General features: G+C 58.1%; 7 protein-coding genes across 7 annotated transcripts; all 7 read left to right on the forward strand.

Moving 5' to 3' along the window:
* Positions 1 to 1,412: 1,412 nt before the first annotated feature.
* Positions 1,413 to 5,888, forward strand: LBRM_27_1510 (putative protein kinase; the record flags this gene model as incomplete). The annotated part of the gene is made up of 1 exon (XM_001565858.2): positions 1,413 to 5,888. One exon carries the CDS (start codon positions 1,413 to 1,415, stop codon positions 5,886 to 5,888), a length of 4,476 nt encoding a protein of 1,491 aa, XP_001565908.2.
* Positions 5,889 to 7,974: 2,086 nt separating this feature from the next.
* LBRM_27_1520 (putative 60S acidic ribosomal subunit protein) lies at positions 7,975 to 8,946 on the forward strand (the record flags this gene model as incomplete). The annotated part of the gene is made up of 1 exon (XM_001565859.1): positions 7,975 to 8,946. One exon carries the CDS (start codon positions 7,975 to 7,977, stop codon positions 8,944 to 8,946), a length of 972 nt encoding a protein of 323 aa, XP_001565909.1.
* Positions 8,947 to 10,266: 1,320 nt separating this feature from the next.
* On the forward strand, positions 10,267 to 11,238 carry LBRM_27_1530 (putative 60S acidic ribosomal subunit protein; the record flags this gene model as incomplete). The annotated part of the gene is made up of 1 exon (XM_001565860.1): positions 10,267 to 11,238. One exon carries the CDS (start codon positions 10,267 to 10,269, stop codon positions 11,236 to 11,238), a length of 972 nt encoding a protein of 323 aa, XP_001565910.1.
* A 1,297-nt stretch (positions 11,239 to 12,535) lies between these two features.
* Positions 12,536 to 12,967, forward strand: LBRM_27_1540 (conserved hypothetical protein; the record flags this gene model as incomplete). Its single annotated transcript, XM_001565861.1, has 1 exon — positions 12,536 to 12,967. One exon carries the CDS (start codon positions 12,536 to 12,538, stop codon positions 12,965 to 12,967), a length of 432 nt encoding a protein of 143 aa, XP_001565911.1.
* A 1,378-nt stretch (positions 12,968 to 14,345) lies between these two features.
* On the forward strand, positions 14,346 to 15,482 carry LBRM_27_1550 (conserved hypothetical protein; the record flags this gene model as incomplete). Its single annotated transcript, XM_001565862.1, has 1 exon — positions 14,346 to 15,482. The coding sequence occupies one exon, from the start codon at positions 14,346 to 14,348 to the stop codon at positions 15,480 to 15,482; it is 1,137 nt and encodes a 378-aa protein (XP_001565912.1).
* Positions 15,483 to 18,990: 3,508 nt separating this feature from the next.
* On the forward strand, positions 18,991 to 20,919 carry LBRM_27_1560 (putative ethanolamine kinase; the record flags this gene model as incomplete). The annotated part of the gene is made up of 1 exon (XM_001565863.1): positions 18,991 to 20,919. One exon carries the CDS (start codon positions 18,991 to 18,993, stop codon positions 20,917 to 20,919), a length of 1,929 nt encoding a protein of 642 aa, XP_001565913.1.
* A 2,295-nt stretch (positions 20,920 to 23,214) lies between these two features.
* On the forward strand, positions 23,215 to 25,956 carry LBRM_27_1570 (conserved hypothetical protein; the record flags this gene model as incomplete). The annotated part of the gene is made up of 1 exon (XM_001565864.2): positions 23,215 to 25,956. One exon carries the CDS (start codon positions 23,215 to 23,217, stop codon positions 25,954 to 25,956), a length of 2,742 nt encoding a protein of 913 aa, XP_001565914.2.
* Positions 25,957 to 27,703: the final 1,747 nt, after the last annotated feature.

Here is a 27,703-nt window from a genome sequence, read left to right on the forward strand (position 1 = left end):
CTGTTTGCTTACTCTATTCGCTTACAGCCTGGGCATCGTTTTGACTTCAAAATTTTTTTCCTTTTGCGCTTTGCTTGTTTGTTTGTTTTTAATCCGTCGTACGCGCCATCTTTCCTCCCCCTTTTGTATATCGGTGCTGTAGGTACGGACTAAAAGACTCTGGGTGCGGGAGGACTAAAGGGTATATTTTCCGGCTGCTGCTTCTTCCTACCCCGACGACGACGCTGCTTTGCAGCTGTGTCCTGTCTCTCCCCCTTTTGTCGTTCGTTCACGAATCGTGTTCTGGGAAAGGCAAGCGGAGCAAGGCCAACCAAGTTAAGGTGTGTATGTGTGTGCGCGCATGTGCGACACGCTGAGTGTTTTCCTGTTGTTATTTGTGTTTCCTTGCGTTTGTGTCCTTCTCTGTGAAGCGTAGTTGGCGCGTTTTACCCGTCATTCTTTTCTGGTTCTTCACGCTGTATTTTATTGCTCTTTTTTTTTCTGTTCTGTCTCTTTTCAGTTCTCTCGTTCTGCTCACTTGCTAGTGCACATGCGCTGAGGGGTGCGAAGGCACATCCGACCCCCTAACGGTCCTTTCCTGATAGTTCATCACTTCACACCTTGTCGCTTCCCCACCCCCCCCCTCCCCCACAGAGCCCCCACCGTCTCCTTTCTCTCAACACTAGCGCGCGGTTAGCCGGGCCATTGAGGGGCGTCCCTGACATCTCGCCTTCTTTCCGTTCCTCATCTCTTACCAAGGCGCAGCGACAGCATAGTCCCCTCGGCTTCGTGTCAGGCGCCCTCCCCTTTCGCCCCCGTGCCCCTGGCCTCACCACCAGCGACAGTGACGCAGCTAAAAGGACGAGGCGCCGACTTCCATTTTTTTTCTCTTCTGTGACTTGTGTGCCATTGGGTACCGGCGTCTCTGTTCGTGTGTGCGTGTGTGTGTGTGTGTGTGTGTGTGTGTGCGCCTTCTCGGTATCCCTGCAGGCGCATCATCACTATCGCTTGATTTATTTCTCTTTTCCCTGCCTTTATTTTCCTTGCAAAATCATTTTCATTGTATTTTCTAACAAGAGAAGGGGAGCGCCTTCATTTTTTCGTTTGTCGAGTGTGTTTGGCTCTTCTGTCTCTCCCCCACCCCTCGCTATTTCTCTCTCTACGGGTATCCTTTTTTTTTTTCCATTGCTGCTGTTATTACTGTTGTTCTCGTACTCGTTGCCTACGTGTTCCCTCTCTCTCTCTCTGTGTCCCTTCATTTGGTTCCATTGGCTGGGTATTCACGGCAATCCGCCTTCTTGGTCTCTCCTCAGCTGCCGCTGATTTTTAGTGGCGCTGCGCACCTGCGCACCTGCACCCCCCCCCCTAAGCACGCGCACAAGCTTTCTTATCCAGTGCCCTTATACGATTCCGGTGCAGAGGTTTAAGATCGCATGAACTCTTCACCAGCTTCTACACACACGTCTGCCTTCCCTGATGCCGACACAACCTCTATTGCCCTCTCAAGTGAAGAATTCCTCGAGTGCCCTCGGTGCCACCGACATTGCAAGAGTCGGACTTGGTTCCTCAAGCACTTGGAGGCGTGCTCCAAGAGCGCCAGCTCCTCCAGCACGCGCGGTAACACGGTATCAGGCGAAGGCAGCACTGGGACCCCCAGGGCGGTAGCATTCCCCACAAAGTCCAACCACCACTACCGCCACCTTTCGCGCAGCTCCGCCACAGAGGACGACACGCCACTGCTGCTGGAGTCCATGGCATCGACGACGACTTCGTCGAGTACGTCGCACTCGCACCAGCAAAGTCACAAGCCGTCACGGCTGACTCATGTGGCGGGCAGTGATGGCCGCGAGGCGGGCCTCTCCAACTCGATAGATGCAGGGCCCAGCGCCAACGCGGGGCTCTCGCGCAGCTCTGTCGTCGCTCTTGGCGGGTACCGCGACGGACGAAGCGAGTCAAATCACACGCCAACGGCAACCTCGCAAGCATCACCGCACTGGTTCATTGATGACCTGCTAGTGACTCGTTCAACCACCGGCGTCGGCGCTGGCGGTGGCATCATATCCAGCGGCATGTCCAGACCAACGAGCCCCTCACAAGGAAGCCCGATTTACGTTGCAAGTCCGTGCGGACTTCGCGCAGGTGGAAGTTGCAGTGAGAGCGGCTCTGCTCACGTATCGGCGGCATTTGGCAGCGCTTCTGCTCCGGCGGCTGCACAGGCCTCCTCGTCTTCCTACATGAGGCATCGCGATGAAGGACAAACGCATCGTCAGCCGGCACGCCAAGAGAGTTTTCGGCTGCAGTCGGACTTCACCTGGACGCAGTACACCCCCAGTGCCTCGGAAGAGGAGAAAGACGACGACGCACTCGGCGAGCACGACGGCTCTGTCCTCGACTACTCCATCCGGCAGTTATCGCGGAACACTGGTGCGGAACAGTTGACGGGGCCTGGTTACGCTGACAGGGCCCCTGATCAATGGGTTCATGAACGGCTACTCAGCGGGGGAAGCAACACTTACAGAACCAATTCACCTGGTGCGGTCGTCGACGTCAGTCGCCACGCGGCGACAGATATGCTGCACGATGCCACCCGGCCTCTGCAAGGCGAGCAACAAGTGCCACGGATTTTCTCGGGGTCCATCGCCGAGCTCTCCCCTCTCGCGCGCAACGTAAGTGGCGTGGCAGATGGATGCCAGAGTGTTGGAAGCGGCACCAACAGCGCCCGCTTTCACCGCTCAGCGCACGGCAGCGCTTCCCCTGTCAGTCATAGCCGAACATCGTCGTGCACCTCACCGGTGTTCTCGCAGGCGATAGGCAGTCCAAGCTTTCTACGCATCAACGTATCACCCACCAGCGCCACGCCTATTGGCAGCAGCGCGAACCAACTCAATGGACTGAATGCCAGCTTCAGTGGCGGCAGCGGCCGCACCCCACGCCAGGGCGATCGCTGCAGCACCGTCACCCCTCGCACCATCTCCTTCCAGCGTGGGCGCGCCGTCGGCTCCGGCGGCTTCGGCACTGTCTACCAGGCGATTCTCTCCGATGGCTCCCTCGCGGCCGTCAAGGAGCTGAAGCTCGAGAATGCCAACTTGAAGGCGATCGACCGTGAGGTACGCGCCATGAGCAGCATTCCCCCACATCCGAATTGTGTCCGCTACCTCGGGTCGCGCTACAGCGCTCATCACTACTACATCATAATGGAGTACATTAGCGGCGGTAGCATCAACTCGTTGCGCAAGTCAGTGGGGCGGTTCCGTGAGTCGGTCTTCCAGCGCTACGCGTACATGGTACTTCTTGGTCTTTCTCATCTTCACGCAAACGGCATCGTACACCGAGACATCAAGGGGGCGAACGTGCTGCTCGACGAGAGCGGATGTGCGAAGATTGTCGACTTTGGCTGCAGTGGCAACCTGAACCAAGCCACGACAACGCTGGGTTGTGGTGGAACTCCGCTGTGGATGGCCCCGGAGGTGTGCCGAGGCGACCCAGCTACGGAGAAGTCCGATATCTGGGCCTACGGCTGCCTGTGTCTGGAGATGACGAACGACACCGGGGTGCCGTGGAACTTTCTCCCTGGCATGACGCTGCAGGGGGTGGTGTACGCGTTGGCCTGCGCCAAGTCGCCACCCCCCATCCCAACCGATCTCTCTTCCGAGGCGCAGGATTTCCTTCGATGCTGCCTGCGAGTCGATCCAGAGGAGCGAGCCACCGTGGCGGAGCTGCTGCAGCACCCCTTCTTTGACGTGGACCTGATGGAGAATTCGGAAGAGGACGAGCTGCTGTCTTCCTGCGAGGTGAGCGCGCGCCAGTCGGCTGTGAAGCGAGTCGTCCAGCAGGTGAACCGTAGCAGTGCGCTCGACGCCGCGGCCCACGTGCACGAACAGCAGCAGTACCGCAACAAGGACGGAGAAGTGGGTGGTAGCGCCGGCGACGCACAAGGCAGCCCTCTCCTGCAAGGCTTTGCGGGCGTCTCTCTATCGTCACGAGGAATTTACAGCGGCGGGTGTGGGCCCATTTTGGAACCAGACGCAGGCGCTCTTTCACGATCCTCAAATTCGCATTCGAAGAGTCCCTCGGGCCCTCAGCTGGATCACTACACCCGTAGCGTAAATATTGGCTTCAGCTTGCAGCCCGTGGATGATGATGACGATGACACCGGCGATGGAGCTGGGGAATTGGAGGACAACGCCGGCCCTAGCCCCAGTTTGTGTGGAGGGCCACCATCCGCCATTGCAGAAACCGCTGTGTCGGCCAATCGCTGCCGCACCTCTTTCAGCTACGCTGGCGTGGAGGAGGACGAGAACGAGTACAAGCAGATGATCACAGAAATTATCACCCAGGCACGCGAGGCGTACACAGACGAGGAGAGGCGTATGACGGAGCGGCAGCGGAAGCTAAACCTGATGTGCCGGAGCAGTGACGAGGACACTTCCATTACAGCGTCTGCCAGCAGCGGAAGCGACACCAACAACAGTGGCGGTGGTAACGGCAGCGACAGCAGAAGCTCTGCGGAGGAGAACGAGATGAGCCAGCACGGTGATATCGAGAGTGACTTGAGTACTCTCAGCAGTAGCGACGAAGATGACGGACTCAATAGCCACTCCGTTGGTGGTCCGCGTCGTCACTCGCTCGGGGCAACATGGCGCGCTCAGTTTACACACCCTTCGGCGGCTTCTGAGAAGGCGGGTGAGCCGCAAGGCGCAGCCAGCACCACGTTACAGCAGGAGCCGGTGTCTGTTGCACGAGGAGAGGACTCCATGGCACCCCTTGTGTCAGCGTCGTCGTCTTGTCGTGGTCGCCTACCTCGGCCCGGCACAAACTCAAGTGCAACTCTCGCGGCGACCTCGCCTACCAGTGCGCGTGTTGATTCGACGGACACCTCCATCTCGCCCTACGGAGCCATCTCTTCAAGTACGCCGGGCTTGGAAGTCAGCCCACAGTCGCAACTGTCCCCCCACAGTGCACCGCCTCATCCCTCTCTCACCTCCCCATACCCTCCACGTAAGCAGCAGCCGCGCCCATCCCCACTCTCGCCGCCGATGCACCTAGGAGAGGTCATGAAGAGAGACTTCTCACGCACTGCCAGCCGCTCCCGAATCAGCACGCCCTTCAGCAAATCGCCTTCCGACAGCGTTGTCGTGACGGCGGCTGGCGGTGTCGCAAGCTCACCGCACGAGACGGGAGGACCTGCCGGGCTGCCGACTGCGGTTCGGCAGCCAGTCGGCACCTCTCCCTCCTCACCGCACATCTTCGTAGGTGCAGAGAATCCTCTCCCCCTTCCCAGCGCTCCAGCTGCTCAGCACGGTACCGTTGGCGGCCCTGTTCTGAGTGACCGCAGCAGTAGCACCCGCAACCTGCCGCTGCAACCTCCACTGACAGTTGGAGGCCCGCACCGCCAGACTACACCGCCGCAGCCGGCCCCAACGACCGCGCCTCCGTCTGCACACCCCGACTTCGCTGCCAGCTCGACCGAGTGGTGTTTCGGCAGTTCGGGTAGAATCGATGCCAACAGTGCCACCTGGAAAACAGGTGCGTCCGACCACCTGTCCAGAGAACTTTCCATGGCACAGAAGGAGATGCAGGAGATGCTGGACTGGGGGACCAGCAGCGATCGTCGCCACACCTTGTCCTCCTCGTCGCCGGACATAGGCCGGCGCAGCTCCAAAGCGTCGTCGACAACCGCCCCCAGCGCCGTTCGTGGCGATAATGGCCATCGCAGTCGCTGCTGTTTTCGCCACCTGAGGCGTAGCCATGGCGAGAATGCCGACCCCGAGTCCACCCCCGTAACGGCGAACCCCTCACGACATGCATCGACGGGGCTATCGGCGATGGAGACGGTGCCCGCAGTGCAGCAACCGGCAAAGCGCAAGCTCTGTGGCCTCGGTATTTTTCGTAGTATGAGGAGCAAGTAGGGTTTTTTTTGCCTGTGTGTTTGCGGCGTGGGGAATCTGAATGGGGGAGAGAGAGCTGGAGATGCAGGGAGTGGGAGTGCCGCCGTGGGTGCGTCTGACCGCGTCTCTTGATATTGATGGATACCATGGGGCCATTTGGACACCACCGCCCTTCTTTGCGTTTCCACCTTTGTCCCCCCCCCTCTGTTCTTCTGCTGCTGCTCTATGCCGCCGCCTTCTTTTTCATCCCCTCATCGTCTTCCTTCGTCTTGGCGACGAGAGAGAGAGAGAGGAGGTCAGCAGCTAGGCTATGCGTGAGGCGGTGGAGGGTGGGGGGGGGGGGGGGGGGCGGAGATCTGAAAGCGGGGAGAAGGAACAGGCAGCTAACGGAGAGGAGTGCGATGAATTGAGGCGTATAGGCGACAGAGGATGGGGCGGCAGCACTTTTATGAATAATCGCTTTTCCATTCCTTCGCAATACACCTTTCCCGTACCATTTTATTTTGATCTCTCATAGACGTTGTGTGTCGCTCTCTCTCTCCTCTTTTACTTCGCTTCTCTGAAAATGTTCACCTACCCAGCCGTGTACCTCGTGGTGTTTTTCCCCATCTCCTACTCTTTTCGCCTTGTTCTCTCTCTCTGTTACCTCAGCTGCTACTGTTGCTTCTCTACCTTTTCCGTCCCCTCCGTCCGTAACGCGCGCCTTTCTCGACACCCGACACCCCGGTCTCCCCTTCCCCTTCCCCTTCCCCTTCCCCCCCCCTCTACTTCCATACTCCTCCCACCTTTTCCTCCCTTTGCTAGTTCAGTTTTTGCTTTCTTGTTTTGTTTCCTTTTTGCTGGCACTTCACCTATACAATCACACCTTGACGCGCACCCGCAAAAGCCTGAACACGCATCTTTCGTCTGTTTCTGTCGACCCCTCCCCTCTCCTCTTCCACAATGGGTGGACTTCATTTTACGCTTGTTTGGTGTGCTCTGCCGCGTTTCGTTGCCTACACATATATGTGTGCGTGTGTATGTGTGCTCTTTTTCGTTGTTTCGCTTCTTTCACCTCCGCCATTTACTGTGTCGGTTTGTGCTGGTGCCTTCCCTTCTTCCCTCTTCCCATCACCTCCCCCCCCCCTCCTCCTCCTCCCTCCCCCTACCTTACGTCCAATGGCTGACGTTCGTGTGTGTATTTGTCGCTGACTCTCTTGTGACTTTCTTTGCGTATTCTATTCAAAGGGCCTTGTCCATCTCTACGTATGCGCACTCTCTGCGTGTCTGATACTTGAGCACCTCTCCTTCCCTCCCTCTCTCTGTGTGTGTGTGCGTGTGTGTGTGTGTGTGTGTCTGCCGTCTCAACGGTTATTCTTACTCATCCCTCTCTTTCCTTCTGCGCTTTGTTTTGCCGGGTCGCTTTCTCTGCTCCGCTTGCGGCAAGCCCAGCCAAAGAGGGCGCTATTTTAACCTACTCAGTGAGAAGAATTTGAGCATGCGTACCGTCGGCACCACGGTAGACTAGGCGATAGGGCTCGAAGGTAGGGGGGGGGGGCATGAAATGGCCCAGTGGGCCCACTGATGATCGCACCGATCGGGTCGCTGTGCCGCCTCTCCGCAGGCCTCAATGTGTGTCCTTTGTTGTCTTTCCATTTTCGGGTCGTGAAGGCGTTTGTCTTTCCTCGTGTGTTGTGCGTCATTTTTGTGCGTTTTGAACCCGGACAAGCGCAGCGCTCATAATTCGCATGCGTCGTTCGCCCCCCAAATAAAACACACACACAGCAGACAGGCCAGTTCAGAGAGTCCTACCGTCTCCAAAGGACGGATGCAAGCATTTCGTCACGACCCTTTGTTGTTCACAAGTCGTCTTCAGGTGCTTCACGCGCGCACACACACACACACATCTGTGCCCCGCGTGCCTTAAATGAAACTCTTCACCCCTCTTCATCTGCCACCCCTCTCTGCTCTCTGTTCTCTCTCCCTGCCTTCAATATATTTGGCTTGCTTGTTGCCGTTCCACCTCCTCGGGGGGTGCCACCTGCATGATACGCCCAACGTCCACAACCCAAACGCAACTCGTTGCTTCACTGGTTAAACTACCGCTTTGCAGTTCCTTTTAGTAACGATGCCGTCTATCACCATCGCCAAGCGCGAGTACGAGGAGCACCTCGTCGACTGCCTGACCAAGTACAGCTGCGTGCTGTTCGTGGGCATGGACAACGTCCGCTCGCAGCAGGTGCACGATGTGCGCCGTGCGCTGCGCGGCAAGGCCGAGTTCGTGATGGGCAAGAAGACACTGCAGGCAAAGATCGTGGAGAAGCACGCGCAAGCCAAGAACGCGAGCCCTGGCGCGAAGCACTTCAGCGAGCAGTGTGAGGAGCACAACCTGCTGAGCGGCAACACCGGTCTGATCTTCACAAACGACAATGTCCAGGAGATCAAAGCGGTGCTTGACTCGCACCGTGTGAAGGCCCCCGCGCGTGTCGGTGCGATTGCCCCATGCGACGTGGTTGTGCCTGCTGGCAGCACCGGCATGGAGCCGACCCAGACGTCTTTCTTCCAGGCGCTGAACATTGCGACGAAAATCGCCAAGGGTATGGTGGAGATCGTGACCGAGAAGAAGGTGCTGAGCACCGGCGACAAAGTCGACAACTCGACGGCGACGCTGCTGCAGAAGCTGAACATCAGCCCGTTCTACTACCAGGTGGATGTGCTGTCCGTGTGGGACCGCGGTGTGCTTTTCACCCGCGAGGACCTGGGGATGACGGAGGACATCGTGGAGAAGATGCTGATGGAAGGCCTGAGCAATGTGGCGGCGATCTCGCTGGGCGCTGGCATCCCGACGTCTGCGACGATCGGCCCAATGCTGGTGGACGCCTTCAAGAACCTGCTGGCTGTGTCCGTGGCAACCTCGTACGTGTTCGAGGAGCACAACGGCAAGGAGCTGCGCGAGGCCGCGCTCAGTGGCTCGCTGGTTGGCGCTGGCTCGGCTGCTGTGGAGTCCGCCGCTGCCGCGCCGGCCGCCTCCAGCGCCGCTGCCAAGGTGGAGTCGGAGGAGAGCGAGGAGGACGACTTCGGCATGGGCGCTCTCTTCTAAGTGACCCACCGTCCCTTAGCTTCCTCTTGACGCCCTCGCTCTGTTCCGCCTTGCAGTGTTGATCGACTCTGACAGATTTGTGTCACGTGTCTGCTTAAGCCTTCTCTTTTCTTCTACGTATGTGTACACACCTTCCGTGCGTCATCGAGTGAATTCTCGGTGGATCGTCGTGGGTGAGCGTGTACGGGCAGGGGGAGGGTTGGCGAGCATGTTGGACCAATTACACAGTGAAAGAGACTCACGAGCAGCATCAGCCCAGGCAAGACCAACGGTTGCCACAGAAATGAGAGGCGTGCAGGCGCAGCACACACTTCTCTAAAAGGGACCCCTTCGCTTTCCTTTTCTCATTTGCTTTGTGCTTCCTCATTTCCCATTCAACTCAAAGCGACGACAACGGAAAGCGTGTAAGTACGATAACATGATCGTGCTCTTTTTTTTTGGGGGGGGGGGGCGACGGTGGCGGCGCAACGCTGTGGTGGGAGACTGCGCTTGTGTCCCTGTCTGACGCCTGTTCACAGTGCTGTGCAGACACAGGTCCGCCACCTGCAGCGACGTACAACTGAGCCTCAGGCCTGCGGTAGTGCGCCCAGTGTCGCCTTCCTTGCCGTTGCACAGCACCGGTATTCGTTGTGCGGACTCCTCACCACCTCTCACCCGTGTCGTGCAGCTAGGCGTGTGCAAGCATGTGCGCATCAGTACCGGATCGCGGTTGCTCAGGTGCCACGCTGCTGGAGAGTAGCAACTGTCTTGCTGCTCGAGGTAGCGATAAACCATGACCAGAGCCACACGCAACACCTGCACTGCTGCACGCGCGGCTTGGCGCCAGCACGAAGAGAGGGGAGGAGTGGGCGGAGAACTGTAGCCGAGTGGTTCCGTAGATTGCGGAGAGATGACACGGCACGTGTACCAGTGGACACCGCGCACCTTCCCAGTATTGTGTGTGAAACACTACTAGCTGGTGTGAATTGTCCTTGGTGATCCTCTCACGCTCTGCGCCGCTTGCCGAGTGTACCCCTCTCCCTCCACGGAGTCATCGCCTGCATGTTTGTGAGCAATGTGTAGCGGCACTTCCCTACTCTTGTCATCTTTCTCTGTCTCTCTCTCTCTCTGCCTCGTTCTCTCTTTTTTTTTTCCTTTTCCCATCGGTTATCTTTCTGTGCACATGAACGAAAACAACAACAACTGTCCTCGCATCCCTTGCGTGCTGACTCCCCTACACGTCTACTAACCGTGTCACAACACTGCGCATACCTCCGGCAAACAAACAACACCTGCGCCAACACTACAACCGATAGCTAAGGCTATTCCAAGTCTTACAATATGCCGTCTATCACCATCGCCAAGCGCGAGTACGAGGAGCACCTCGTCGACTGCCTGACCAAGTACAGCTGCGTGCTGTTCGTGGGCATGGACAACGTCCGCTCGCAGCAGGTGCACGATGTGCGCCGTGCGCTGCGCGGCAAGGCCGAGTTCGTGATGGGCAAGAAGACACTGCAGGCAAAGATCGTGGAGAAGTACGCGCAAGCCAAGAACGCGAGCCCTGGCGCGAAGCACTTCAGCGAGCAGTGTGAGGAGCACAACCTGCTGAGCGGCAACACCGGTCTGATCTTCACAAACGACAATGTCCAGGAGATCAAAGCGGTGCTTGACTCGCACCGTGTGAAGGCCCCCGCGCGTGTCGGCGCGATTGCCCCGTGCGACGTGGTTGTGCCTGCTGGCAGCACCGGCATGGAGCCGACCCAGACGTCTTTCTTCCAGGCGCTGAACATTGCGACGAAAATCGCCAAGGGTATGGTGGAGATCGTGACCGAGAAGAAGGTGCTGAGCACCGGCGACAAAGTCGACAACTCGACGGCGACGCTGCTGCAGAAGCTGAACATCAGCCCGTTCTACTACCAGGTGGATGTGCTGTCCGTGTGGGACCGCGGTGTGCTTTTCACCCGCGAGGACCTAGGGATGACGGAGGACATCGTGGAGAAGATGCTGATGGAAGGCCTGAGCAATGTGGCGGCGATCTCGCTGGGCGCTGGCATCCCGACGTCTGCGACGATCGGCCCAATGCTGGTGGACGCCTTCAAGAACCTGCTGGCTGTGTCCGTGGCAACCTCGTACGTGTTCGAGGAGCACAACGGCAAGGAGCTGCGCGAGGCCGCGCTCAGTGGCTCGCTGGTTGGCGCTGGCTCGGCTGCTGTGGAGTCCGCCGCTGCCGCGCCGGCCGCCTCCAGCGCCGCTGCCAAGGTGGAGTCGGAGGAGAGCGAGGAGGACGACTTCGGCATGGGCGCTCTCTTCTAAGTGGCCCATCATTTTCTTTTCATCACTGTGGAGTGGTGCCATGTTTTGCGGGGTGATCAGCGGCAAACGTCAGGACTCCTTTTTAGCCTATATCGCTCGGATGGACTCCCTCTCATTTGTTTGTGCTTTTTTGCTTTGTTTGCCCTGCGAGCTGCGGCGCATTTTCAGTTCTCATTTTTGACCCTTCAAGAAAAGGATAAACACCGACAACAGCAGCGCACTGCCCTCATTGAGGAAAGGGCAAACCGTCTGGCCGAGGTACTGAGCATATGGCGCAGCTGCTGTCTCTTGTGTGTACCTGGGTGCGGGCCACGCGCCCCACCAGATGACGGTGCAGGATGTCGGGGGATGGGTGTGAGGCGCTAGTTTGCCAAACTCCTTGGTCCTGCTTCTCGCTCTCTCGCCTGTCCCACGCTCATGCGACTGCTAATGGAAAGCGCCTGCCGCACCCACCGCCTCTTCCCCACGCCCACCCTTCACACACACGCGAGAACGCATTATGCTCCAGGTGCCCACTCAGTACGCGGCAGCGCCCTAGTGTTTCTCCGAGCGCACTCTCTGTTTCTCTCTCTTTCCTTTGTGCTACCATGAGGTGGGCGTGACAGAAAAGTGATGATGAGACTGGACAAGGGAGGAGGAGCGTGTGGGCTAACAGACATCAGGCGCGTATGTGTGCGCTTGTGCGTTCTTTCTCGAGGCCGGTGCTGAGGCTGCAACGCCGTGGGGCATTTCTCTACCGCCTGCAAGTCCTCAAATGGGGTACCCGTCGCTTTTTTTTTCTCTCCACGTCATCCTTTTCTTGTTTTGTGTGCCTCCCCCTCCCCCCATCGTGATGGATGGTACGCCTGTTCTTTGCTCGCAGTGGTGATTTTCACGAAACGCTCCTGCGCGCTTGTGCGCTCCATCGTGCTCTCTCCCTTTGCCTTGATGGCGCGGTCTTGAAGGGGGTCTATTTCCATAAAGATCATCGTGTCGCTGCTACTGTACTCAGCTCACCACGTGTGCCGTCTTGCAGCACCGCTTCCTCCCTTCATCTGAGGTGCGGCTATTCGCTCTGTGGGGCGTAGAAACACCCGTCGCGCAAACCCCTCGCCACCATACAAACACTGCCCCCCCCCCCCTACCCCACTCCGGTCAGAAGAGGCACCACTCACGCCCACGCCTCGTTTGGCGCAGATCGATTCTTGTGATGACTTATTACGAGGGTGGCCGGCCAGTCAACGACACTCTCGAATTTACCAATTTGTTAGACCTCTATTTTTTGTACGCATTTTTGTAGGGCAGCTTGGCATCACGCATGTCTCGGGTGCTTACAGTGCTGCTAACGTACGATGACCCGGAGTGCGGCGGTGCTGCGGATGCATTAGTGGAGCACCTCGAGCGTGATGCCTCAGTCGTGGAGCACTGCCAGCTCTCTGTGAAGCCGATTCCGGTGCTGCAGAACGGCTCTCACAGAGACGCCCTCTACGGCTCGCTGCAAGACTTGTTTCAGATGAAACCGCAGGATATCTACGCCATCACGTTTCTCAAGGGGTGCCAGTCGGAGGAGTACCGCAAGGTCAACGAGCTGTGCAACAGCGTGCGGCCAAATCCCGTGCAGTGCCAAGTATTGACGCACTTGGCGAATTACAACGATGTCGGGCTCATCATTCGTAATTTGGTGCGTCTGGTGCTGGATGAGATGACGAAGGAAAAAGCCAGCCGCGGCAGCGCCGAGCTATCCAAGTAGGCGGAGTGCGTACGAATGGCGAAGAAGGAGGAGGTGTGTGTGTGTGTAAGAGAGGGGCGTTGTGAAATAATCTCAGGTGCTACACACAGAGGGTGATGCTCCCATGCCCTTCCCCTCTCCTTGCTACTGCTTCTTCCCAACTCCCTCAGAGTTGTGGGCAGTGCCACTCTTTCTGCTGCTAGTTCTTCAGCACCTCAGCCTGCGAGCACCACTGCCGGGTATGATCCTTCTGTCTCACTCCCTCGCGCAGGCACTGCGAGCAGTGCTGCATACGCCCCCCACGGCAATGCATGAGGTGCTGCTGCGAGTCGACGAAATAACTTGTGTTACACTTGAGTATTGGAGTACGGCGAAGGAGAACGATATTGGTGCATCGGCACATGTAGCGGCTCTGAGCTATACATTCCTCTGCCCCCCATTTCACCCACAACCCTCCTTGTGCTCTGCCATCCTTTGCCTTGCCGTATGCACGTGGGTGTGCGGTGACGGGCACACTGCAGCGGCTCGTGCGGACAAGGCTCCTTCGTAGGAGCAAAGGACGGACGATCCTGTGGGTTGTGATGACCGGATTGCTGGAGACGGTCGCTACTGGGCGCGGGGAAAGGAAGGTATACAGCAGCAGGCAAGGAAAAAAAGAACCAAAACCGCCGACGACGAAACTCCCCCCACCACCCACACACACACAGAGAGAGACACCCAAAAGGCGGAAAGAGAAAAAGGGAATCGCCACACAGTGAAAAGAAATTCATTCATTTACTCACGAAAACACCAGAGGTCGCTCTCCCACCCCTGCCCGCCCCCACGCCTGCGCTGGACGGAAGGTTCGCTCGCGGATTGCTTTGTTTCCTGCATGGGCTCCCTCTCTCGCTGAGAGACGAGAGAGTCGCCCAAAGGGGCACTTGAAAAACACCAAGTTCTGCGATGTCGAGCGCCTCTCTATGGATCTGGGGAGCAGATTCTCTTGAGGGGACTTGTGTTGTATTACACCAGCCAGTCTTGCCAGAAAAAATCGGTGGAGACGCTCCGTAGCACCGCTGCTGTGTCCCTACTTTTTTTTTGCTTTCCTTTGGTTGTATGGGTGGACGTCTGCGTAGGCGTGTCGCCTGAGCGGCGACTCCTGCCACCGCAAGAGTTTCACTTTGCGTCTTTTTTCTCTGTTTTTGGAGGCCTTCTCTTCTCACTGTCTCTCTCGCGACCTCTTCTCCGCTATCCGCGCTGTTTTGATTGCTCTGCCCTTCCCCTCCCCTTCGTGCGAGCGCACGTGGGCGAAACGAGGGTCGCACCAGAGACAGCCACACACACACACACGACAACGTGTGCGAAAAGATACAGTGTGCCACCGTAGGCGCCTCTATCCAGCCCTCACTCGCAGTAGAAGATGGAGGAGTGGATCAAGGCTTCCCTGAAGGACAAGTACATCAGCAAGGTGGATGCGTCGAGCGTTCAGTCCGGGGTCTTTTGCGAAGCGTTCACCTCCCCATGGTATGATGACGGAGTGGTCTTCGACTGGACCGCGCTGCATCAGAGACTGACGCAACCGACGGCAGCCCTGTCATACATGACCAAGGCCGTCACCGCACTTCGGCGCTTCGGTGCAGAGCAGCTGATGGCCGCGTCTGGCGAGGGAGACAATAGGTGTTTCTCGACTGTCGTGGAGCTGAAAAGCCCGTGGACACTTCAACCGCTCACCGAGCATGCGCAGCGCCTCAGTGTTTTCGACGTCCTCTTAAGTACCACGTCCTCCGCGCTAACACCGGTGTCACCGACGTCTACCAGCCACTCTCCCGCCCCATCCTCGAGCAACGTTCGTCAGTTGTACACATTTCTGCGTGGTCCGCCAGGGCAGCGCTCAGTTAGGGACGACATAATGCGTGTGCTCTCGAGTGTCGAGGAGCAGTTCCGTAAGAGCGGTGTGCACGTCGTGTTATTCTTGAGCTCGTTTGTGTTGTTTGGAAGCGACTTTACAGACATGCTTCACGGCACGGCTGCGGTATTTCGGGCCCTGACCGAGGCGGGCTTCTCCATCGACGACCACGGCTCCTGCTTCACCCCTCGCATCGTGAAGCCGTTGCGCGTGTATGGTGAGGATTGGTGGACCACCTCACCACTGCAGTCCGTTCAATCGGAGGAGGAGGTGACCGCACTTCTCATTGCTCTCTTCTATCAATGGCTACAGGACGCGTACGTATGGAGCTGCACGGCTCCCATCCGACTCTTCCCCGATGGCATAGAAACGCGAGCAAACAAGGCGGTGCGCCTATTCGAACGATTCGTGCGTGGGCTTGTGCTACCCCGAGCCCCTGCTACTCGGCTGGACGCGTTACACGCGTCGCTTCCTGAGGAGGGTGGCAAGCTACTCGTGTTGGCTGCTGTCGGATTAGAGAAGAAGCAAACACCGACAGGACTGCAGAGGTGGAGTGTGCTAGAGCTTCGACTTGTTCTAGCCCAGCTCGGTGCCTACGAGCACATCCCTTCCGAGTACCTTGGACACTCAGTGAACAACGCCAGCCGCTAGAGCTGCTGCTTTCGCAGGTCTTTCCCTTTCGTGCAACATGAACCCATCGATCTCACGTCGGCATCTTCTACTCGGCGGTGCTGCTGTGATGGGTCGCGGCAACTGTGACCTGAAGGACCGTTGTCGTGTGAGGCGCATGGAACTCTGCTGCGTGGTGCGGCAAGCACCGTTGTTGCTGCTGTGAGGTACCTTTTCCGCTTTGAGAAGGACAGTGGATGTTTTATCCTGCGGGTCCCGCCCTCCAGAGTTGCCACCACCGCCTGCTTGCGTGGCAACTCTAGAGAATGTCACTTGCGTGTCAATGTGTACATGCGCGTACACACACGTCTCTCCTCTTCGCTCTTGCTCGAGAAGAGACGGGAGAGGAAAAGAGCTGAAAGAAAGTCACGAAAAAAAAGCAAATGAAGTGTTCGTGGAGAGCGTGACAGGTAGTGCGAGAGTCCTGCTCCGCCCTGCGACGTGACCACCTCGCATCCACTGGGCAAGTATAGCTTAGCGTAGCCGACTTTCCAGCCTCACACGCATTTCCCCTTGTGCGTTTTCCCCCACTGTCCTGTGAATGAGCTCGCGTGGTCATCCTGCTTGCCTGCCCTCGCCACCGGGGACGTATGTACAGGAAGCACAACTGTTGTCCTTCCTTCCGTCCCACTTGACCTCGATCTGACACGTCGCTCAAGGCACCTCTTTTTTCAACCGTGGTCACTTGCGCCAGACGCACAGGCACCGCTTGTCCGCCCGGTCGCGTAGCGGCTCGACTCCTTTCGTATTTGTGTGGCGTTTTTTGGGTGGCGCCTTTTTTTCTGCTCTTCTCTGAGACCCGGCGCCTGCTCTACACTACACACTCATGTGGTGCGTGGGAAAGGCAGCAACGTGTCGTTGAAGAAGCCGTGCAGGTCTGTGTTGTGAGTGTGATGGACCCGCAGAGAGGTGGGGTACATCGAGTCATTCTACTCACCGACTCAAAGAGAGAGAGATATGCAAGTGCATCCTCATAGCCGCACGGGTGTCTCTTGGAGACCCCCTGTGGTGGGTGTGGCACTGTTAAATCGTGTAGACAACTGGTTCACCCTCCCTCCCTCTCTCTCTCTCTCGCTCGCGTTACTCCCGCCGGTTCACCCAAAATGCACGAAAGAGCTGCAATGACATTCATTTTTCCTAGCGCCACTGCGCAGGCCACCATTGGCTGACTATTGTCGTGAGGAGGACCACGGGCACGGAAGCTCGATCTTGTTCCCCTACCACGGTAGAGTTTGTGTTCATGACGCGCTTTGGCAGGCCCACCATTCTCCTCGGACACGTCCACGCCAGCACCGGAAACAACGTGACTCCGCACCGCCTTGTGCGCGGATGGATCGCTGATCATGCAGTTTGACTTGTCCACCCAGCTCCACCGCGGCGGTTACTGCAGCAGCAGCACTGGACTTGCCGCCTGGAGGAGGTAGGGGGAGCGAGGACAGGACAGTTTAAGTCTTTACCAGGGTTGGTGAGCTCCTCTTTAGCCCTCCCCTCACTCGCGACCTTCCCGGTGACGGCGCTGTTGCCGCTCTCAGCTCGACACCAGAAGGTGAGCTGCATTTCCTTTTGGCCCCTGCTCTGGTGTTCAGTTCTGTCCCATCGCTATCGACTGCGGTGACACCGTCAAGAGGCAGCTCACATCACGGTGAAGGCTTTGGGGATGAGGCGGACGGCGAGGAGGTGGAGGGTGCCGCATGCGGAGGGCGTTGTTTACGAGCTGCTCGATGTAGCTTCGCACGAGTTTGATGTGAAGCGGCAGCATCGCTTTCTCGCTGCGACGTTCTTCGCTGGCGAAGCAATACACCTTTGCAGCCGTGCCTGCAATGCCACTGTGAGTGTTGTGCGTCAGCTGCGCGTGCTGCGTGCCTTGTGCCGCGCGAGAGGCGCCGCACCGCCACACTCCTCTCACCACAGAGCAGGTATACTCGCTGCTAATGGATAACAGGGAGCAACCGGCACGGCATCTGAGGAGCATCGAAGGGCATACTTTTATGGTGTGGCTGACATAACTGGGATACTACCAGGCGGTGCTGGGCGTGGTGCAGGCGATGCACATGAAGTCGGTGCGAGTGCTCTTCCGCGGTGCAGTCAGCTGTATCTGGTGCCACGCAGACGCCGTTGTCCGACGGCGCATTGCATTGCGAAATGGCGCAGGTGCTTAACGACTAACCAGATGCGAGCTACGCTGAGTCAGCCGCGACAGCCTAGTGCTGAGATGCCGCGTACTGGCTTTTCGTACCTGCACCATCGCTGCGCTAACATTCCTTTCGGAGTCTGACAGCGGCGTTAAGGAGTCGTCTATTGGTTACCTGCCGGTCGTGCAGCCGCAGGCCGCGCACAAGCAGCAGAAACGAGCTGTGCGGTGCGTTGCTGGCGCGTGCGCGAATGCATTGGGCTGGGTGGTGCCACGCATGTCGTTTGGCATCCCTCGTCATGGTGGTGGAGTCGGCAGTGGTGGAACGAGACGCCGCCCTCGTTGAGCAAATCATGCGCGTTCCAGGCAGCGCCACGGTGCAGTCAGTCGGCATCGCATGTGCTGGCCATCCTCCAGCGATTCTGACGGAGACAAAGTGGTCATGAGATGCTTAAATGCGGCCGGCGCTCCCAGTGATTGTCGCCACTTTGCCCCTCCACACACACACAGCGGAAAGAAAAGAGGTGAAGAAGTTCATATACAAGAGCTGCGCCCAGCAGGGTGTTAGGGCCGTGTGATAGAGCGGAGTACGTGGCGTACGCCCAGTTTCCCCCTCTTCTTGGCAATTGATGCGGGCGATGCGGCAAGAGGGATGTGGCTGAACCGCAGCGAAAGAGAACATAAAATGCTTCGCGTCTCCTCAATCGTTCTACTGAGTCTCCTCCTCCTTTCCTCCCCTCCCTCCCCCCTCTGATCCCTCTTCCCTTTTTCTTCGTGTCTCCTCTTCACCTCCTCCTCTACCCCTCTCTCTTGTACGCATGCGTGCATCTTCGTGTGTGGCTACCTGGACGATTTGTGCTTTCTTGCCTCTTCAACGGCAACTTCACTCGCTCATGGGCGCTCACTTTCACACACGTACACCCCTGACGCCGCTTCTGGGTGCTAGAGGATAAACAGCTCCCCTATCCTTCGCCGACGTGTGTGTGTGTGTGTACCCTGCATCGCCTATGCCTAGCAGCAGGTGACGGAGATAGAGAGTAGCTCAGTGGCCCGCAACACTGCCAAAGCGCATCACGATCACCCCACACCAGCGGCGCTCTTAGACACATACACGCACACACGCACGGCGCCTCTCTTTTCTGCCCACGAGCACTGGCGCTTGTGAAGGGTGGCGGACAAAGTCGTCTCTCTCTCTCTCTCACTTGTGCCCTGAACTGCCCTTCTTGGGTACCAGTCTCGAGCCTCTCCATTTCTTCTCGTTGCTGTTGTCGTCGCCGTCGTTTCTTTTTTCTTTTTTTTCCGCTCTGCTCTTATCTCTACTTCGCTCGCACGTTCTCCCGTCGCCCCTCTCTCGAGTCCATGGCGCAGATTACGAATATGTCGATCACCGATAATCCGCACCTGCGGCCGATCGAGATTATGGAGGTGATTCTCACTCATTGTGCCCCTGTGCTGTGGCGACACGACAAGGCGAGGCTGAAGAATGCTCCGGAGTGGGCGGCGAAGCTGCACGCTTTGCTCAACAGCAAGGTGAAGGGAGTCGATGACAGCAGCTGCCAGCCGCTGGAGCTGAGCGCGAGTCAACGGCCGGTGATGCCGCAGAAGAGTCAGGATGGCTTCCTCACTGCCTCGGTGGATGTGACTGCGTGCCAGGAAAGCGCAAAGGTAAGCCAGCCGCCACAGGCCACACCCACTCCGCCGCCACCGTTATCGCAGCAGGGCCCTCAAATCCCTCCTCCTCCTCCCAAGCATGCCACGGCCGGTGCAGCTCTCCCCCACACGATCCCGGTAGTGCAGTGCAGCAGTGTCTCCGTTGACGTGACACACCACGCGGCGTGCTCAAATGCGAGCACCTTTAGCCGAAGCAGCACATGCAGCAGCACGAGCCGACAACACTATCCCGAGGTCGGTGCAGGCAACAACCGCGTATGCAACCCCCACCCTGGGCCACCACCGTCTGTCGCACCCGGCGCATCGTTCTCGCCCTGCCACAACACCAAGGAGTACTTTGAGGAGTGCGGCTTGCCACTGACAAGCGCGACAACGCACCATGGCAAGGTGACTGTGGTAAGCGAGAACGACTTGCTACTGAGCGAGCGCAGCAACACGCGTGAGCTCCCCTCCGTGCCCCTGCAGGTGAAGCGTTTGTCAGGCGGCATCACTAATGAGCTCTTCCACGTCTACGACGAAGACCACCCATCCACGTCGGTGGTGGTGCGCGTCTTTGGCAAGGAGACGGATCGCGTCATCTCACGCGAGAGCGAGCTCTTCTACCAGTCTCTCTTCATCCCCACCTATATCTGCGGCAGTAACTTCCTCGTGTACGATTTCTTGGATGGATACTACACGTTGCCGTACCAGGAAATGGCGGCGGAGGCGACACCAATCGCACGCGCCATCGCGGTATTCCAGGTGCGGGCCACACGCGCCGCCCTGCGCGACCACGCTCCTCCTCTGCTGCGAGACTCACAGAACAAGGACTATTGGAAGGACGTAAACGACCAACTGCTCGCAGAGGAGGGGAGCACGACGAGTAGCCGCAGTACCCACAGGGGTGAGTCCCGCTTTGACCGCGAGTCGAACTACTTGATAGGCTCGCTGACGAAGTGGGTGGACCTAGTGCTGTCGAAAGAGATCGTCGACAAGGTGCACGAGGACAGGCGGGGGAGCTTTCTCGAAACGGCACGCAGTCTGCAGTCGGCCTGCGCGTGGATAGTATCGATGCTGAAGCGCCAGGAGACCTTCTTGCCGGAGGGCGTCTGCCACAACGATCTGCTGAGCGCCAACGTGATGATCCACAAGGTGCGCAAGGACGTGCGGGTGATAGATTTTGATTACACAAAGCGCAACTTCCTGCTGTACGATGTCGCTAATCACTTTAACGAGTACTCTGGCCTCGACTGCGACTACGACACCTACTTCCCGTCGGATGCGCACATGTCCGCCTTCATTGCCGAGTACCGTCGCGCTATGCGTGACGCACTCGAGGCGAGCTGGGCGGAGAACTCCATCCTCACAGCCTCCACAGATGGCGCTTCTCGAGAGCACGAGATCTTCCCCAACGCGCGGGAGCTGTTCTGGAGCGACAGCGAAGAAGCGGAGGTAGAGGTGGTGGCGCGCTGGACCCAACTCGCGAAGCTGCTCACCCTGGCTTCGCACCTGTCGTGGAGTGTGTGGTCGCTGCTGCAGGAGGCCGTGTCTGCCCTGGATGTTGACTTTCTCAACTACGCCCAGGCCCGCTACAACCGCTACCTCGCCGTGCGAGTTGAGTGCTCGGGGAATCTTTGATGCAGCGTTGGGAGTCAGAGAGAGAGAGGGAGTGGTGTGGGAAGGGGGGGGGGCACATGCCAAGGAGAAAGAAAAAGGTGGCCGGTGTGGCCCGCTACGCGCCTTCTTGTTGCTGTGCGTCTTGGCGCCATTACGGTCACCTCTGTGTCTTGCTGTGTGTATGATTTCACCCTGCAGTGCCCAGCCATGCAGCGGCGCAGTATCAATAGGGCTCCAATGCGTCGGCCTATCCAAAACGAAAACAACCCCAAAACGACAACGGGCGCAGTGGAGCTTGCCTGTTCCCCACCACCAAAGATAAACAACCATGTTGTCATTTTCCTCTGCTGCTGCTGCTGTTTCTTCTCTCTTTTCTTTTTTCTTTCCCTTGGCTACGTAGCTCGTGTAGACGACCACGGCGCTGAACATGACAGAGGTGGCAACGATGGCCGTTACGTTCTATCTACTCAGCCGCTTCGTAGGCTTGCACGTGTTTTCTTTTGTGGTTGTTGTGTGTTGTGGTGGTGGTGGTGGCGTTTGAGGTGCGATTCTCCGTTTGTTTTGTCTCTCTTTGGGTGAGCTCGTCATGCCTGCGCGTGCGTGTCCGTCGCTCTGTGTGTGCGCTCACTTTCTCCTTTCCATCTCTGACACATGCCGGGGGGGATCGCACACAGTGCTACCACCGTGCGCTCTTTAATGTTCATGGATTGATAGAAGGATGCGTCGTCAGGTGTGCGTCCGTGCAGCTCCTCCTCTCTCCTATGTGTGTGATTTAGGTAACTGCGATGAGTCATGGAAGAACGGCGCCTGCTAGTCACGTGTGTCTGCCCTGCTCCCCCCCTCTCTTCTCCCCACCTGTTCCCCTTCCGCGTGCTTCCGCTATTACATACTCTCCCGGCTTTGCCACTGCCCCACAACGCCACGGAGAGAGAGAGGTAGGGAGAGGCGGCGCATGCGCTCGACGACTGAGAACGAGCACGGGCGTTATTTATAAAGTCATTCTCGACAGTGGAGCGTCTTCCTCTACGCGAGAATGCGAGGAGGAGAGATGGCAGCTTAATGAAAAAGAACCGTTCGCTTTGCTCTTGTCTTCGACTCCCTTGCCCGTTGTTACAGGGGTGGAGATACTCCCCCCCCCAGTACGGTATCCTAGGGGTCAGTATTCTCCCCTCCCCCACTCTGTGGTGTGGGGAAGCCAGGCAACCCTCCTTCATCCCTGCCAATGCCGAACCGCTTCGGATGGTGGCAGCGTCGCATACCGACGACATTAGGGAAGTCAGAGCGGGGGTGGATCGCTGCTGATGTTGGCGGCCTGGTCCTGGATGGCGTTGCGTCGCAGCGGCCCGCGTCCGTGAACCCCCCTCCTCCCCCTGTGCCACCCATGTGATGGGCAGCGTGTCGGCGTGACTCGAACGTGTCTCACCCGGCCCTCGCTACGTACTAGTGTGGGGAGCCTGAGTGCCACCCCGAGGGATGCACCAGGTGGCGATCGGCGTGGTGGGAGGAGCGGCTGTGGGGCGGCCTGCGGAGCGCGGGGTGGGTGGAGCTCGAGGCAGGGGGGAGGGCGTGCTCGGATGACGGTGTCGATGCGTTGCTGCACCGCGTGTGTCTACGGCTGCCGCGCACCACGCGCAATGGGGCCTATGACGGCCAGTAAGAGCAAGTTTGCGTTCTATGGAAGACTGGACACTCTTAGTAAATAATTGTGTTGTATAATATCCTAGACACCAACCAAGTGTGAGAACTAATTTCTCCTGCTATTTGGTGTTCATCTCCCTACCTCTTGTACTCCCTGTGCAGACTTTCCCGCTCTCGCGTTGTGTGCCTTATGTGTCTAGCTGTACGGGGAGAGAGAGGAGGGTCGAGCGACTGAATGCAGCACGAAGCCTCATGAAGGGGAGGATCGATGCATCAAGAAGCCCTTTACGATGGGGCGGTTGACTGCCGACGGATGGATCTCAGCAATACACGTCGACGCTGCGCCACTACGTTGGCAAGGCGCTTCTTGTTTCACTCTGCCGCTTTTCTTCGCCGGATCACATGGACCTGTGGTGGTGTCTCACCTCCGTAATTTCAGGTCACTCTCTCTCTTATCTCTTTCTTTTCTTCACCTCGACGATGTCGCTGTGCATGAGTAAACCAATGGACATTACACACTGGTGCATCACGAACACTTCCTGTGTGTCGCTCTTTGTTAAAATAGAGACGCTTGTGTCCGTGCGTGCTGGCCACTGTGGCTTTTGCGCATATTTGAACTCCGCTTGGCAGACCCGCATTGCACAGAATCCGCCAAGCCCTCGCTAAGGCAAAACATACATGGAGGTGGACCTCAGCCCTTTCTTTGCAGGTGCGACATGCGCGCTGGTGGACTCGAGGGGCGCTGAGCTTGCCATCAGTCGTGCGTTTGCGAGTGCAGCAAACGCTCGCCACGAGGAGCATCAGCTGCCGCACTCATGGAACCAAACGCAGCCGCATCGCTCGCGCGTGTCCGTTGTAGTGCAGCTGCGCATCAACTCACCGCTACCGTCGTGGACCCGGCAGGCGAAGGACGTGGTACTGCGTTGCGTCGATCGCGCCGTGTCGCGCATCTTTCCACCGTTGGACGTTCTGCAATACATTGCCGCCGACTCTCCCGTCTTTCCTGCCGCAGCTGCCGATGCCAGTGGTAAGAGGGCGGCGTCGCATCTGTGCGTATCTTTTGCAATTCAGCCGTCTGCCGCCCTGTGGCCCGCCTCGTTGTGCAGGCGACATGCGGTGGAAGGAGAGGTCATGGCAGGTGTGCAGCCTGGCGGGCCAGAGACCGGAACCGCGGCAGCGCTGCAGTCAATGCATGATACATTATTAGACAGGGACTTGTGGAACCGAGCTCGAGCGGCGCATCAGCTCTACGACGCCAGTGTCGCTCGCGACGCTATCCAGCAACGCACTGGCAACATGTCGGCCTCGGAGGCGACAGTGATGGACACGATAGTAGCGCTTCAATCCCAGCAGCAGGCTTGTGAGGAAAAGCAGGCCCAGCTGCAGTGGCAGCTTGCTCGATGGCTGACAGAGCTGTTCATGAACGAGGGTAGCTGGGCTCGGCCACCAGGGTCGCTATCGACGGGCACCTCGAGGTCTGTTCAGAAAGCCCCTGCTTACGTAGCGACGCGGCGTCTCTTCCAGAATCCCTTGCGGCTGTCGTTTGCTGACGTCGTGGATGCAGCTCTCTCGGCACCGCAGACAACGGCCCACAGCACTGCGTCCGGCGCCGCAGTGCCACGCCGCCTCCTCCACGCAGATGTGCGCGGCGTGGAGTGGGATGGTTTGTTGGTGGGATATACCTCTCGCTACGCCTACATTGCGGTGCCCTACTTCGTGGCTCCTGCCGAGACTGCAGCGGTAGCGGCGTCTTCGTCAGTGTGTCTGTGGAGCTTCGTAAGCCGTATCCCCATACCTGCGATCCTCGGCGAATTGGCTGACAGAGACGCGGAAGGACATCGTTGTGCGAACAGCCCTCTCTCTCGCAAGCGACCGCGCACTTCTGGGTCTCCCCACCCAGACGATGCGATATCGAAGGAGGAAAGCACCGCCGCCGCTGCGGCACGCAACGTGCTGGCCTGTTGCTTCAATGCGGAGGAGGTGATGCGCCACGACACCAACGCAGAGGCGGTATTTCGCCTTGCCGATACACCCTGTGTCGTGACAGTTCAAGCGCACCGTCTCTACTGCGCGCGGGCTGACCCGGCGAGGAAGCCGCGCATGCACGCCACAGCGCCGTCTTTGGGCCACGCCTCCACCAAGCCCCAGCCGGCTGCCTCGCCATACGCCCTGTCGCTGGTGCTAGAAGATGCCTACGCGGTGCGGGTTCGGCCAACTCTCAATGACTCCAGTGCTACGCCAACCTCGTCCGCGTCCTCCACAGCCACTCACTGGGCCACATCTCTGCTGTGTAGACACGACCCTCCGCTAAAATCGGAGGACGTCAGCGAAGAAGGGGGCAGCGCCGCCAATCAAAGTATCAACGACACCATTGTGCGCGCGCTACACACGTTCTCCGACGTGGTGGGCGCGGTACGAGAGAGCTGCCACCAATTTCAGCGAGCGCACGAGCGGTTTTGCGCTTTGTACGCGCAGTGCGTCCAGATGCGTGGCTCGACGATCCCCACACCCGCCGGCGCCGCAGCACAAGCCGAGGCAGCTGTGACAGACAAACTTTCCTCAGCAAGGGCACAGAGGGTACTTACTAGAGCGACTATGCCGGTACCTGAGGCAACAGTCACTAGGGAGGCGCTCTTGCCCACTGTCGCCGCAGAGAACCTGCGCTTGCTGCGCCAGGCAGAGGTGGTATACAGCGCGTTGTCAGATTCGGTCTCCGTGCATTTTGGGAAGCTGCGTGGCGCTGCGCGTGTGCCCGTTCCCGTCGTACGTACCACTGCCGACGTGGCGCAGCTGGAAGAGTGCCATAACGTTGAGTTCAAAGCAAAGGTGGGTCTCGTGGCGAACGGTCCCTCTGCTGGTGTAGACTCACAAGAGCACCACCATCCTGCGTTGATGGACGTGGAGCGACTTCGAAACACGATGGCCGCCATGGCAACATGTCGCGGTGGCGTCATACTTCTCGGCGTCACGGACGACGGTCGAATCCTCGGCCATGCAAGGCAGCTGAATGTTGCGCGTCAGTTGCGCACGTCGGGGTTCTGCCCAGCGATGGTGAAGGACACGGTGCAGGTGAAGGAGCTTCGCTGGCTGGGTGAGAACGGAGACATTGCAAACGCGAGTGGAGCCAGCTTGAGTGAGTGCAATGGCAATGGCTCGTCGCCACCAGTGAAGCGATCCATGCCTGCGAACTGGTGGAAAAGGAGTGCCACTCTGGCCGCTTCAGAGTTGCCGAAGACATCGACGGCGAAGGTAGAATCCTCCACCGGTGATCAAGTGATCACCGTCGTCAGCGTCCAGAAGGGCCAGGCGCCGTTCTACGCAACGTTCAAGAACGCGCCTCCGTATCAGCGTGGATGTGCAAGCACAACAATGATGCCTACTATGGTGGTGGCACGCCGCATTATGAAGGAACTTACCTAAAGAATGAAAAAGGAATGCAGTGTTGGGGTTCGTGGCATTATCCCGTGCAGAGGCGATACGAAATGAGGAAGCGAAACATTGACATGCCTTGCGAGAGAGGCCCCGTGTCGAACCCTGTGTGGGGGAAGCGGCACCCACCGTGTCCCTGTGTAGCATGGGATCTGTGTGTGTTTTGTTTCTGTTTCTCTCTGTCTGCCTGCTCGGAGCTGCCCCTGCCGCTGGCACACATCTGCGCAGCCCACATATACCCACACAGGCCCCGTGTGCTCTTCCGTTTCGTTCGATTGACTCGTTTAATGTATGCGCCTGCCCAGCAGTAGCATCGAGGTTCGCGTAAGGGATCATGTACGCACAAGTGCACCTTCTCAGTTCTGTGAATCCCTGCGTTCTGCAGAACAAGTGCCGCCCTGCTTCTCTGAGATGAGCACGCACTGCGTCAGGCTTCTGGGTGGTGCGTGCGCAGCATCGTGCGGGTGCGTGGGTGTGTCTGTCTGTCTGTCCGCCCCACGAATGTTCCAACGTGTATTGTGTTTCTTACGATGCACCCGCCTCTCCCACCTCTCTTCACTCCTCTCCCTTGCATATGTGCGTGTGGGTGTCGTTGTGATGCTCCCCTCCTCTACCTATACCACCCACCCACCCACCCCCCTTTCGCGTTTTGTGCCTCTCTCCTTGGCTTCTCCCCTGCTGCTTCTTTATCCCTCCATTGGCCGTCCATGTTTCTGTGTGCGTGTGTGTATGGTGGCTGGTCGCCACTTGTGCTGCGGCGGCACGACAATGGCAAACCATACGCACCCACGCATACATGCACCTCCACTTTACCATACACGCACATACACCTTTCGCCCCCTCCACAGTGATGCACCACGGCGACGACAGCGACGATTACTACCACTAACGTCGACTGCCCCTTTTCTGTTGTTTCATTCAGTACTCTCTCTCTCTCTCTCTCTCTCACGCACTCGAGATTCTCTTATGTTTTTGGCGCTCTCTTGCTTCTCACTCTTCACCTCTCTCCTCCACGCTTGCGTGTGTATGAGTTGTTTCTGTGAATTGTTGCCACATTAGTCGAGCATCTACGCACCAGCATTGACGCATACACGTACACGCACGCGTGTACCTCTCCCCCTCCTTTGGGTATGCCTCTGAGTGACTCATCGCTGGAATCTCTCTGCTTGAAGCGCCACTAGTACTACGACACGTGGGAGTGCCACCACTTCTACACAGTCGTCGTTTTTTTTTCTCTTCACCTTCTCTTCTCTTATCCACTCCTCCCGCTTCGCCCGCCCGCTCGCTCTCCCCCCGACTCAGCACATCCGCCACCCCTCCCTTCCTCCGTCGTTGCTTCACTTTGTTCGTCTCTGTCTGCGTTGCCGCTTCTTCTTCTTTTCTTCCTCCCGTTCATTTTCCTGTCTCTCCTTCATTTTGTTTGCGTCCCCCCCCCTCTCGCTCTCTCTCTCGCTGTGTGTGGGTGTGCACATTAGCCTATTCGCGCGCACTCGCCTCTTCGCTTTTTTTTTTGGTCCCTCTTCCTTCGCGATACTGTCCCTCCTCACCCCTTTCCAGCCCCCCCCTCTCTCTCTCCCACTCGCCCTTTCTCGGCTTTGTACATACACGCGCGGGAATTCGCGTCAGTGCGTGCGCCTGTGTGGGATCGGCCACGCCTATCCCCATCGCGCTCTTGCCACTCCTCTCTCCTCTGTGTTACTCGCCCTTGGCGCGTTGGTGGCTGGCTCCGCCCCCCCCC

Source organism: Leishmania braziliensis, chromosome 27 (genome assembly GCF_000002845.2).
Source record: "Leishmania braziliensis MHOM/BR/75/M2904 complete genome, chromosome 27".
In the NCBI taxonomy this organism is placed as follows: Eukaryota; Euglenozoa; class Kinetoplastea; order Trypanosomatida; family Trypanosomatidae; genus Leishmania; species Leishmania braziliensis.